The following is a 13,630-nucleotide window of genomic DNA, read 5'->3' as shown; positions in this document are numbered from 1 at the left end:
AAGTAGCTCAGATAGTTAGAGCATCCATCTAAAGGCTGGTAGTCCAGGGACAAGGTAGATCTGATAGCTAAAGCATCCATCTAAAGGCTGGTAGTCTGGGGACAAGGTAGCTCAGATAGTTAGAGCATCCATCTAAAGGCTGGTAGTCTGGGAACAAGGTAGTCCAGATAGTTAGAGCATCCATCTAAAGGCTGGTAGTCCGGGGACAAGGTAGCTCAGATAGTTAGAGCATCCATCTAAAGGCTGGTAGTCCAGGGACAAGGTAGTCCAGATAGTTAGAGCATCCATCTAAAGGCTGGTAGCCCCGAGTTCAAGTGCCAGCATATTCACTGCATATGTTTTCCTTTTACATTGGCACCATTTTTTTTCTTTGGAGAAATGTTTCAAAACTGGACTGGGAATAGGTTGATAGGCTGTCATTGTGCAGAGGTAGATAGGACAGGTTAGGATCCCATTCTGCATGTTCCAGGTCCTGTTGCATGAGAGTTATTTTCCATCAAATGGAATATGTTGTAAATGAGCCTCTCAGCATGCTGTGCATCAGATTCAGTTCAATGCTTGTTACTTGTGACATGTTGTGATTTTCAAGCATGCTTCTGTATTTGAATACATGTGTATGATATAGTGTCTTAGCATATGGTTGCACTTTACAATTTCAAATCATAATGTTTATAGTTTAGTCACAGGTTTACTGGCTGACGTTCATGTCGGCCATGTCAGGGTTTGATGTGTCAAGTTTCTTATGACAGGGTGAAATGGGTCTTCCAGGATCGGCCGGACACAAGGGTGACCAAGGGGAGCGTGGACGACGTGGAAAAAGGGTGAAGTGACATTTTATAATCTCCTGATTATGCATGTTCAGTTTTTGGTATTACAGTAGAATGCTGCATATCTGAATGGCATATCTCCAAACTTCCAATTATCCAACTCTTGTGGCCTACATAAGCTTACCTATTGACATTTAAGTCTGAACATCTGCATGATCAAAAAAACTGTGTGCTCTGAGTTTAGACATGCGGCATTCTACTGTAACTTATTGGCTTCTCCTGGGGTGGCTTTTAGTATTCTTTATACTCCTCATCCTGCAGATATTGTACTGTACTTGTTACTTATTGTGGTATACTGGTGTCTGTTGTAATAGTTTACAGGACTGTGTTAAATGTTGTTTACCATCACAGACTGAGTGTTTGGGGTGATTTTGTATATTACTGAAGTGTATGATTGGAATCCCTGCTTCACCAAAGTAGAAATAAGTTTTCAGTTAAAATTTACTTTTAAGTTGAAACAGTTATTGATTGTTGATTAAAAATGAATAAGATTTTTGCATGTTTTCTCAACAATACCACAGAGAAACTTTTCAAAGACAAAACTTGTGTGTAAACTAAGCATTTATTATATACAAACATTTCTTGGAAGCTTTATACATTAATTAGTATACAACTGTCTGTTTACTACTTTAGGGTAAGAAGGGGAAGAAAGGCCGATCTGGTCGGCCTGGGCCTAAAGGGGCTTCTGGCAAGCCTGGACCCTCAGGGGAAGCAGGTTCCAAAGGAGAAAAGGGGGAAATCGGGAAAAAAGGGTTTCAGGTACAGATGTCTAGTATGTGTTGTAGAAACCTCTTATATATCTAATGTCAGTCTCACTGCATGGTGGACACTGGTGGCTATGAGACCAATGGGAACAGAATATTTTGTTGTCACAGTATGCCACACGTGTTCCCAGTGTTTCTCCTTCCATTTTGATCCTTGTTAGTTGATCTGTCATACTGACCCTATCCAAAACATTAGCCTTCATCTCTAAATAATGTTCCCCTTGCATATCCTACCTAATGTAGCTTACTCCGCCCCATTCTTACCTACATGGCTGTCCCTTGCTGTTGACGCTATCCCTCCTTTCTCTGCTTTCTCCAGGGTGAGCGAGGTACTCCAGGCATACCAGGGAAGGATGGCAAGCCCGGGCCTAGAGGCATTCCTGTGAGTGTGCACTGCCAATATGGCGGTAACTTTCTCCTTGTTTGACCTTTGTGTATGCTCTTCCTTACATAGCATGGTGTTCTAGGGAGAATTTAAATACAGTATAACCTGTCTAAACCGGTTCTCAATGGGACTAGCATATTTGGCCGGTTTACAGAGATTGGTAATAGTCAACATCTGAAAAATAGTTTTTGTTTAAAATCCAAACAAAACAAAAAATGTACAATTCAGCTATTCAATATAGCTTATTACTAGTGCATAAGGGAAAAAAATTCAACTTTCATCCAAAAATGTCTGTCATTGATTTCTGTGTTAAAAGCAAATTTTACATGTATAATAATATTTTCTATCCCTGTTTTAAGTCTGATACACCAAGTTTGTTAAACTATAGTGGTATTTTTTGTTTATCCCCAAAACAGCTAGCTTCACAATGTAGGAAAGCATTATTTGCATTAAAAAAGACTTCTGTACCACTTTTTTTTGTAAATTTTTGCACATTATTAAGTCTGTTTGACACATATATATGAGGTATTAATTGATGATGGTATTAGATTTTTAGTGTCTATTGTGTCTGCCTTTTGTCCGGCGGTGTCCGTCGTAAACAATTTACATTTCAATTCACAACAGGCCCAGATATCTTATATTGGGTCTGTAGAATGCTTGGATGAAGGGGTACCAAGTTTAATCAAACAGATGACCTTGACCTTCATTTAAGGTCACAGGGGTTGAATATACTAAAATCTTTAAACAACTTCTTTTTGATAACACAGAGGACCAGCGACCTGATATTGGGTTTGTAGCATTTAAGGCTATGACGATTGTTCAAATGAATGACCTTCACCTTCATTCAAGGTCCAAGGGGTCTAATATGCTAAAGTATATCAAAACTATTAATGCCCATGGGCCTCTTGTTGTAAAAATATCTTTGAGTTAAACAATCAACACCAAATTCAACTTATAATTGACATAGCTCCATTGAGTATGATATTCAAAAATTGGTAAGGCCATCATCATGGCTGACTTTTAAACAATACGATTAATAGACTAATTGTTTTATGAATTTGTTTATGATAAAACTGTCTGAATATATGCCTCCTTTTTATTAGAAATTTGTGAAAATAGATATTTACTTTAAGACCTAAGTATGGTGCTGTTGCATCATTCTTTAGTAACGTTTTTTTTTAGAGCTGATTTCTATTTAATTGTGATGAATCTCATTTAAATATCAAGACATGTAGGAGGTAGATAGACATCATTATATTGTCTGACAAATTTAACAAGAATAAATTTCTATATTTTTATTAATCTTCAAGTTTCCAACAGGAATTTCCGACTTTTTCCAAGATGGCGGACATTGAGAGTTGACAGTCTTTTTTCTGTAAAAAAAGACTTTGAAAATGTCTTTATTGGTATAATTTGTGTACCCTCAACTTTAAACTTATTTCAGAACAAAAAGCCTTTCAAATTACACAGGCTTTTACAGTATCGTAAAACAAAGTTTGTCAGATAATTTCAAACAAGAATGTGAGATTTTGTTTTGTTGCCGAAACATGTTTTATACAGGCACATTGTAGATCATTAGCTATGAGACTTAGTAGTTAAAGGAAAGATCCAATTAAACTTGAGCGATCTCAAGCCACAGAGTAAATGGCTGGTATCAGGCGCCCTGTTTCAGACTACTAGGTAAGTGACTGTCAATTACAAGGCGACCACCAACAGGCACTTACATTGACTAGACTCCAAACAGTTGGACAAATTTTCCAAGTCACCTGTAATGGAACTGGCCGAATCGATCATCAGGGACCAGGTAGCTCTATTGATAGAGCATTCAGCTAGTTTTCTGAGGTCCTTGGTTCAAACCCTTGTCCAATAATGCATTTTTCCACTCATCTTACATTTGGTGCCTGTGACCAAACCTACCACTATATTTATTGCAACAGATGCCAGTATATAGATTATATAGGGTGATCATCCCTGGCAAGTCTCAACAAAAACTGGCAGTGAACATATTACACAAGACAAGTACCAACGAAACCTGGCAGTGTACATATTACATAAGACAACAAAACCTGGCAGTGTACATATTACATAAGACAACAAAACCTGGCAGTGTACATATTACATAAGACAACAAAACCTGGCAGTGTACATATTACATAAGACAAGTACCAACGAAACCTGGCAGTGTACATATTACATAAGACAAGTACCAACAAAACCTGGCAGTGTACATATTACATAAGACAAGTACCAACAAAACCTGACAGTGTACATATTACATAAGACAAGTACCAACAAAACCTGGCAGTGTACATATTACATAAGACAAGTACCAACAAAACCTGGCAGTGTACATATTACATAAGACAAGTACCAACAAAACCTGGCAGTGTACATATTACATAAGACAACAAAACCTGGCAGTGTACATATTACATAAGACAACAAAACCTGGCAGTGTACATATTACATAAGACAAGTATCAACAAAACCTGGCAGTGTACATATTACATAAGACAACAAAACCTGGCAGTGTACATATTACATAAGACAACAAAACCTGGCAGTGTACATATTACATAAGACAAGTACCAACAAAACCTGGCAGTGTACATATTACATAAGACAACAAAACCTGGCAGTGTACATATTACATAAGACAAGTACCAACAAAACCTGGCAGTGTACATATTACATAAGACAACAAAACCTGGCAGTGTACATATTACATAAGACAAGTATCAACAAAACCTGGCAATGTACATATTACATAAGACAAGTACCAACAAAACCTGGCAGTGTACATATTACATAAGACAACAAAACCTGGCAGTGTACATATTACACAAGACAACAAAACCTGGCAGTGTACATATTACATAAGACAACAAAACCTGGCAGTGTACATATTACATAAGACAACAAAACCTGGCAGTGTACATATTACATAAGACAAATACCAACAAAACCTGGCAGTGTACATATTACATAAGACAGCAAAACCTGGCAGTGTACATATTACATGAGATAAGTATCAACAAAACCTGGCAGTGTACATATTACATAAGACAAGTACCAACAAAACCTGGCAGTGTACATATTACATAAGACAACAAAACCTGGCAGTGTACATATTACATAAGACAACAAAACCTGGCAGTGTACATATTACATAAGACAAATACCAACAAAACCTGGCAGTGTACATATTACATAAGACAAGTACCAACAAAACCTGGCAGTGTACATATTACATAAGACAAGTACCAACAAAACCTGGCAGTGTACATATTACATAAGACAACACAACCTGGCAGTGTACATATTACATAAGACAACAAAACCTGGCAGTGTACATATTAGATAAGACAACAAAACCTGGCAGTGTACATATTACATAAGACAAGTACCAACAAAACCTGGCAGTGTACATATTACATAAGACAAGTACCAACAAAACCTGGCAGTGTACATATTACATAAGACAAGTACCAACAAAACCTGGCAGTGTACATATTACATAAGACAGCAAAACCTGGCAGTGTACATATTACATAAGACAAGTATCAACAAAACCTGGCAGTGTACATATTACACAAGACAACAAAACCTGGCAGTGTACATATTACATAAGACAAGTACCAAACCTGGCAGTGTACATATTACATAAGACAAGTATCAACAAAACCTGGCAGTGTACATATTACATAAGACAGCAAAACCTGGCAGTGTACATATAACATAAGACAAGTACCAACAAAACCTGGCAGTGTACATATTACATAAGACAACAAAACCTGGCAATGTACATATTACATAAGACAGCAAAACCTGGCAGTGTACATATAACATAAGACAAGTACCAACAAAACCTGGCAGTGTACATATTACATAAGACAACAAAACCTGGCAGTGTACATATTACATAAGACAAGTACCAACAAAACCTGGCAGTGTACATATTACATGAGATAAGTATCAACAAAACCTGGCAATGTACATATTACATAAGACAACAAAACCTGGCAGTGTACATATTACATAAGACAAGTATCAACAAAACCTGGCAGTGTACATATTACACAAGACAACAAAACCTGGCAGTGTACATATTACATAAGACAAGTACCAACAAAACCTGGCAGTGTACATATTACATAAGACAACAAAACCTGGCAGTGTACATATTACATAAGACAACAAAACCTGGCAGTGTACATATTACATAAGACAAGTATCAACAAAACCTGGCAGTGTACATATTACATAAGACAAGTACCAACAAAACCTGGCAGTGTACATATTACATAAGACAACAAAACCTGGCAGTGTACATATTACATAAGACAAGTATCAACAAAACCTGGCAGTGTACATATTACACAAGACAACAAAACCTGGCAGTGTACATATTACATAAGACAACAAAACCTGGCAGTGTACATATTACATAAGACAAGTATCAACAAAACCTGGCAGTGTACATATTACATAAGACAAGTATCAACAAAACCTGGCAGTGTACATATTACATAAGACAACACAACCTGGCAGTGTACATATTACATAAGACAACAAAACCTGGCAGTGTACATATTACATAAGACAAGTACCAACAAAACCTGGCAGTGTACATATTACATAAGACAAGTATCAACAAATCCTGGCAGTGTACATATTACATAAGACAAGTACCAACAAAACCTGGCAGTGTACATATTACATAAGACAACACAACATAATATAATGATTTTGGGTATGCAAAATTCCCTAAATTACAAGTCAAAATCAGAAGAAGTTACATTTGAGAATAAAAGTAACTGAATGAGAGCCCTCAAAATGCCCTATCTTCATTGAGTGGAGAACCAAATATATGAAGCCCTTTTATCAAATAAATACCTCCGTCTTAAAATTTGTTATATTTCGATTGTCTGGTAATGTAAAAGAATTGTGTAATTTAGCAAAATTAGAAAACATGGGAATCTGGATTAGTCAGGTGCAGGTTTTGACAAGTTATACTGTATTACTAGTGGATTCATTTTGTTTTTGCAATTAGATAATTATTATTAAAAATTCCCATTCCCAAATTCTCTTAAATTTCTTTAAAAGATAAACACAATCTTTATATTTAATATGATTTAAATATATCTACAATATTGTTGTTTAACATTAGATGGCCAATAGTATTATATAAGTACCATTCAGTGGATTTAGCCTTTTTATGTCATTACTGTGTTATCATTAATGCTGTACTATATCAGACAAGATTCCCAGTGTGTGAAATTGTATGATAATACAGGTGTGTAATGGTGTAATGAGTCTATACAGGTGTGTAATGTGTTCATTCGGGTGAGTAATGTATTTATACAGGTGTGAAAAGGTGTATTGCATTTACGGGTGTGTAATTGTGTAATGTGTACAAATGTGAAAAGGTATATAGTTTATACAGGTGTTAAATGATGTAATGAGTCAATACATGTTTGAAATGTGTTCATTCGGGTGTGTAGTGTGTGACAGTGTGATGCGTTCATTCATGTGATTATACAGGTATGTAATGTGTCAATACAGGTGTGTAATGTGTTTATATAGGTGTGTAATGTGTTTATACAGGTGTGTAATTTGTTTATACAGGTGTGTAATGTGTATATACAGGTGTGTATTGGTGCAATGTGTTCATACAGGTGTGTAATGTGTTATATGTGTGTGACAGTGTAATGTGTTCATACAGATGTGAAATGTGATTATACTGGTGTGTAGTGTGTTTATACAGGTGTGTAGTGTGTTAATACAGGTGTGTAATGTGTTTATACAGGTGTGTAATGTGTTTATACAGGTGTGTAATGTGTTTATACAGGTGTGTATTGGTGCAATGTGTTCATACAGGTTTGTAATATGTTTGTACAGTTGTGTAATGTGTTTATACATGTGTGTAATGTGTTTATACAGGTGTGTAATGTGTTTATACAGGTGTGTAATGTGTTTATACATGTGTGTAATGTATTCATACAGGTGTGTAATATGTTTATACAGTTGTGTAATGTGTTTATACAGGTGTGTAATGTGTTTATACAGGTGTGTAATGTGTTTATACAGGTGTGTAATTTGTTTATACAGGTGTGTAATGTGTTTATACATGTGTGTAATGTGTATATACAGGTGTGTATTGGTGCAATGTGTTCATACAGGTGTGTAATATGTTTATACAGTTGTGTAATGTGTTTATACAGGTGTGTAGTGTGTTTATACAGGTGTGTAATGTGTTTATACAGGTGTGTAATGTGTTTATACAGGTGTGTAATGTGTTTATACAGGTGTTATGTGTATATACAGGTGTGTATTGGTGCAATGTGTTCATACAGGTGTGTAATATGTTTATACAGTTGTGTAATGTGTTTATACAGGTGTGTAATTGGGTAATGTGTACAAATGTGAAAAGGTATATAGTTTATACAGGTGTTAAATGATGTAATGAGTCAATACATGTTTGAAATGTGTTCATTCGGGTGTGTAGTGTGTGACAGTGTGATGCGTTCATTCATGTGATTATACAAGTATGTAATGTGTCAATACAGGTGTGTAATGTGTTTATACAGGTGTGTAATGTGTCAATACAGGTGTGTAATGTGTTTATATAGGTGTGTAATGTGTTTATACAGGTGTGTAATGTGTTTATACAGGTGTTATATGCTTGTTTATCTAGGGTGTGAAGGGTGAGCTGGGTGAGGAAGGACCTCAGGGTCAGGTTGGTCGGGATGGACTAATCGGACCCCCAGGACTCCCAGGGCCCCCCGTAAGTTTGGCATGATTGTTATGGCATGAAGTTAGTGTGGATATTTTGACAACACAGCATGATGAAAGATCAGTCAGTTATTAGTGTTTTTCTGTGTCTTTTTCATAGAAACTAGACCATGTATCTGTGATGTACTGTTTATAAACACACACAATAACAGTCACAAGTTTTGTTTTTAGAATGTAATACAATCTTACTTTGTTAAACCACTCCCCTTCCCTGGCACAGTTTGTTCCTTTGTTTGACCCTGACCTTGCTTGTTGTATCCCCTACCTAATACTCTACATGGCTTCTACATATCAACCTTGTGGTCTGGTATTGCTTTTCTTTATTGTAACACTCTTAATTTTCATATTATTACAAGGGAAATCAATAATCGATGTCATTCATTTTGATGTTTCTGGTCTGATATATGTTTGTTAAAGATAGTTAATGAAACTCCACACACAAGACACAGATACCAATAACCAATTTACATTTAATCCTTTCCTGAGGATCTGAATGACTAGGTCCTTAGTGTTTAATCTACATCTCCCTTTCCGAGGGATCTGAATGACTAGGTCCTTAGTGTTTAATCTACACTCCCTTTCTGAGGGATCTGAATGACTAGGTCCTTAGTGTTTAATCTACATCTCCCTTTCCGAGGGATCTGAATGACTAGGTCCTTAGTGTTTAATCTACACTCCCTTTCTGAGGGATCTAAATGACTAGGTCCTTAGTGTTTAATCTACATCTCCCTTTCCTGGGGGATCTGAATGACTAGGTCCTTAGTGTTTAATCTACATCTCCCTTTCCTGGGGGATCTGAATGACTAGGTCCTTAGTGTTTAATCTACATCTCCCTTTCCTGGGGGATCTGAATGACTAGGTCATTAGTGTTTAATCTACATCTCCCTTTCCGAGGGATCTGAATGACTAGGTCCTTAGTGTTTAATCTACATCTCCCTTTCCGGGGGATCTGAATGACTAGGTCCTTAGTGTTTAATCTACATCTCCCTTTCCGGGGGATCTGAATGACTAGGTCCTTAGTGTTTAATCTACATCTCCCTTTCCGAGGGATCTAAATGACTAGGTCCTTAGTGTTTAATCTACATCTCCCTTTCCGAGGGATCTGAATGACTAGGTCCTTAGTGTTTAATCTACACTCCCTTTCTGAGGGATCTGAATGACTAGGTCATTAGTGTTTAATCTACATCTCCCTTTCCGAGGGATCTGAATGACTAGGTCCTTAGTGTTTAATCTACATCTCCCTTTCCGAGGGATCTGAATGACTAGGTCCTTAGTGTTTAATCTACATCTCCCTTTCCGAGGGATCTAAATGACTAGGTCCTTAGTGTTTAATCTACATCTCCCTTTCCGAGGGATCTGAATGACTAGGTCCTTAGTGTTTAATCTACATCTCCCTTTCCGAGGGATCTGAATGACTAGGTCCTTAGTGTTTAATCTACATCTCCCTTTCCTGAGGGATCTGAATGACTAGGTCCTTAGTGTTTAATCTACATCTCCCTTTCCGAGGGATCTGAATGACTAGGTCCTTAGTGTTTAATCTACATCTCCCTTTCCTGAGGGATCTGAATGACTAGGTCCTTAGTGTTTAATCTACATCTCCCTTTTCTGAGGGATCTGAATGACTAGGTCATTAGTGTTTAATCTACATCTCCCTTTCCGAGGGATCTTAATGACTAGGTCCTTAGTGTTTAATCTACATCTCCCTTTAAAGGGGGATCTGAATGACTAGGTCCTTAGTGTTTAATCTACATCTCCCTTTCCGAGGGATCTGAATGACTAGGTCCTTAGTGTTTAATCTACATCTCCCTTTCCGAGGGATCTGAATGACTAGGTCCTTAGTGTTTAATCTACATCTCCCTTTCCGAGGGATCTGAATGACTAGGTCCTTAGTGTTTAATCTACATCTCCCTTTCCGAGGGATCTGAATGACTAGGTCCTTAGTGTTTAATCTACATCTCCCTTTCCTGGGGGATCTGAATGACTAGGTCCTTAGTGTTTAATCTACATCTCCCTTTCCTGAGGGATCTGAATGACTAGGTCCTTAGTGTTTAATCTACATCTCCCTTTCCGAGGGATATTAATGACTAGGTCCTTAGTGTTTAATCTACATCTCCCTTTAAAGGGGGATCTGAATGACTAGGTCCTTAGTGTTTAATCTACATCTCCCTTTCCTGGGGGATCTGAATGACTAGGGCCTTAGTGTTTAATCTACATCTCCCTTTCCTGGGGATCTGAATGACTAGGGCATTAGTGTTTAATCTACATCTCCCTTTCCTGGGGGATCTGAATGACTAGGTCATTAGTGTTTAATCTACATCTCCCTTTCCTGAGGGATCTGAATGACTAGGTCATTAGTGTTTAATCTACATCTCCCTTTCCGAGGGATCTGATTGACTAGGTCCTTAGTGTTTAATCTACATCTCCCTTTCCTGGGGGATCTGAATGACTAGGGCATTAGTGTTTAATCTACATCTCCCTTTCCTGGGGGATCTGAATGACTAGGTCCTTAGTGTTTAATCTACATCTCCCTTTCCGAGGGATCTGAATGACTAGGTCATTAGTGTTTAATCTACATCTCCCTTTCCTGGGGGATCTGAATGACTAGGGCATTAGTGTTTAATCTACATCTCCCTTTCCTGGGGGATCTGAATGACTAGGTCCTTAGTGTTTAATCTACATCTCCCTTTCCGAGGGATCTGAATGACTAGGTCCTTAGTGTTTAATCTTCATCTCCCTTTCCGGAGGATTTGAATGACTAGGTCCTTAGTGTTTAATCTACATCTCCCTTTCCGAGGGATCTGAATGACTAGGTCCTTAGTGTTTAATCTACATCTCCCTTTCCTGAGGGATCTGAATGACTAGGTCATTAGTGTTTAATCTACATCTCCCTTTCTGAGGGATCTGAATGACTAGACCCTGCTCGTTTTGGCCTGTAATGCAATGTATATGAATTAACTTCGCAATGGGGTTTTTTCAAAGTTCTAGTATTTCGACAACATCTATAAGCATGTATTGTTGTTTAGTTTTCTGTGTATTGCCAATGATGCTGATGTATAATATACTTAGTCCTCTAACCTTTTCCTCTACACAATGATGTATAATATACTTTGTCCTCTAACCCTGTCCTCTACACAATGATACTGATGTATATATACTTAGTCCTCTAACCTTTTCCTCTACACAATGATGTATAATATACTTAGTCCTCTAACCTTTTCCTCTACACAATGATGCTGATGTATAATATACTTAGTCCTCTAACCCTTTCCTCTACACAATGATACTGATGTATAATATACTTTGTCCTCTAACCCTTTCCTCTACACAATGATACTGATGTATAATATACTGTGTCCTCTAACCCTTTCCTCTACACAATGATACTGATGTATAATATACTTAGTCCTCTAACCCTTTCCTCTACACAATGATACTGATGTATAATATACTTAGTCCTCTAACCCTTTCCTCTACACAATGATACTGATGTATAATATACTTAGTCCTCTAACCCTTTCCTCTACACAATGATACTGTATATTATGTCATGGTGTCAATCAACAACTGAGTGAATTTGGTCAGAAGCATCATTTGGGGAATAGAAACCAATGTTGTATAAAGAGTGGGTCTGACCTCTACTGGGACCACAGAGGAGAAGGCTCCAGTAAATGTATCAAATTTGGTCTGAGGCATCCTAGATTGAAGTAGACCTATAAATGTAGGTCTGAACACCAACTCTTTTAGGTCTGAACACCCACTCCCCTATATCTCTGGGGCCTAAAGTCTACCTATAAATGTAGGTCTGAACATCCACTCCCCTATATCTCTGGGGCCTAAAGTAGACCTATAAATGTAGGTCTGAACATCCACTCCCCTATATCTCTGGGGCCTAAAGTAGACCTATAAATGTAGGTCTGAACATCCACTCCCCTATATCTCTGGGGCCTAAAGTAGACCTATAAATGTACAGTGTAGGTCTGAACACCCACTCCCCTATATCTCTGGGGCCTAAAGTAGGCCTATAAATGTAGGTCTAAACACCCACTCCCCTATATCTCTGGGGCCTAAAGTAGACCTATAAATGTACAGTGTAGGTCTGAACACCCACTCCCCTATATCTCTGGGGCCTAAAGTAGACCTATAAATGTACAGTGTAGGTCTAAACATCCACTCCCCTATATCTCTGGGGTCTGAAGTTTACCTATAAATGTGTCACCACGGGGATTGTGGGGTGTGTGGGATCAGGATGTGGCTACACAGTTATTGGTTTGGGGAATTAGCATTGGTAGAATAAGCCACACCCTGATGAAACCCCTTTTAAATAAACCTCGTGGTGAACTGTAATTTCCTTTGAAACAATATGGAGACAGTCTCTTCAGAGAGAGAGTGCAGAAGGAGAGAGCTAGATTAGGACCCAAGCGAGTGTGTGGGTGCTGGCCTTTTACAAGGACCCGTGGACTTTGACCAACTTTGAAGTAGGGGCCAGCACCAGAGTGGACAAGTTATAAAGAACTTCTGTATTTGTTGAACCCTAGTGAAATATTGATTCCAGTGAATAAAATAAATATCTAAGAAGAGGAGACTGTCTCCATATTGTTTCAAAGGAAATTACAGTTCACCACGGGGTTTATACAAAAGGGGTTTCATCAGGGTGTGGCTTATTCTACCATTGCTAATTCCCCAAACCAATAACTGTGTAGCCACATCCTGAAGGACACAAACCCCAGAGTAACATCACCACCCCACACAAGGAACACACACACCCCACAATCCTCGTGGTGACAAATGTAGGTCTGAACATCCACTCCCCTATATCTCTGGGGCCTAAAGTCTACCTATGTAGGTCTGAACACTCTGTT

General features: G+C 37.9%; 1 protein-coding gene across 18 annotated transcripts in view; it reads left to right on the top strand.

The window, feature by feature from the left end:
- LOC117327783 (collagen alpha-1(XIII) chain-like) overlaps positions 1-13,630 on the top strand; it is a 140,788-nt gene that overhangs the window by 97,542 nt on the left and 29,616 nt on the right. For 14 of the 18 annotated variants that reach the window (XM_033885069.1, XM_033885025.1, XM_033885010.1 and 11 more), the window contains 4 exons: positions 750-821; positions 1,461-1,586; positions 1,911-1,973; positions 8,674-8,763. The exons of 2 other annotated variants lie outside the window; for them this stretch is intronic. In XM_033885069.1, coding sequence (XP_033740960.1) covers positions 750-821; positions 1,461-1,586; positions 1,911-1,973; positions 8,674-8,763 — 351 coding nt within the window. The remainder of the gene's footprint in view (positions 1-749; positions 822-1,460; positions 1,587-1,910; positions 1,974-8,673; positions 8,764-13,630) is intronic. 2 more of the 18 variants (XM_033885033.1, XM_033885077.1) reach the window with 2 other exon arrangements.

This window comes from Pecten maximus, chromosome 1 (genome assembly GCF_902652985.1).
Source record: "Pecten maximus chromosome 1, xPecMax1.1, whole genome shotgun sequence".
Lineage (NCBI taxonomy): Eukaryota > Metazoa > Mollusca > Bivalvia > Pectinida > Pectinidae > Pecten > Pecten maximus.
Note: the sequence above shows the minus strand (reverse complement) of the source record. Positions and strands in the feature narration are given on the sequence as shown.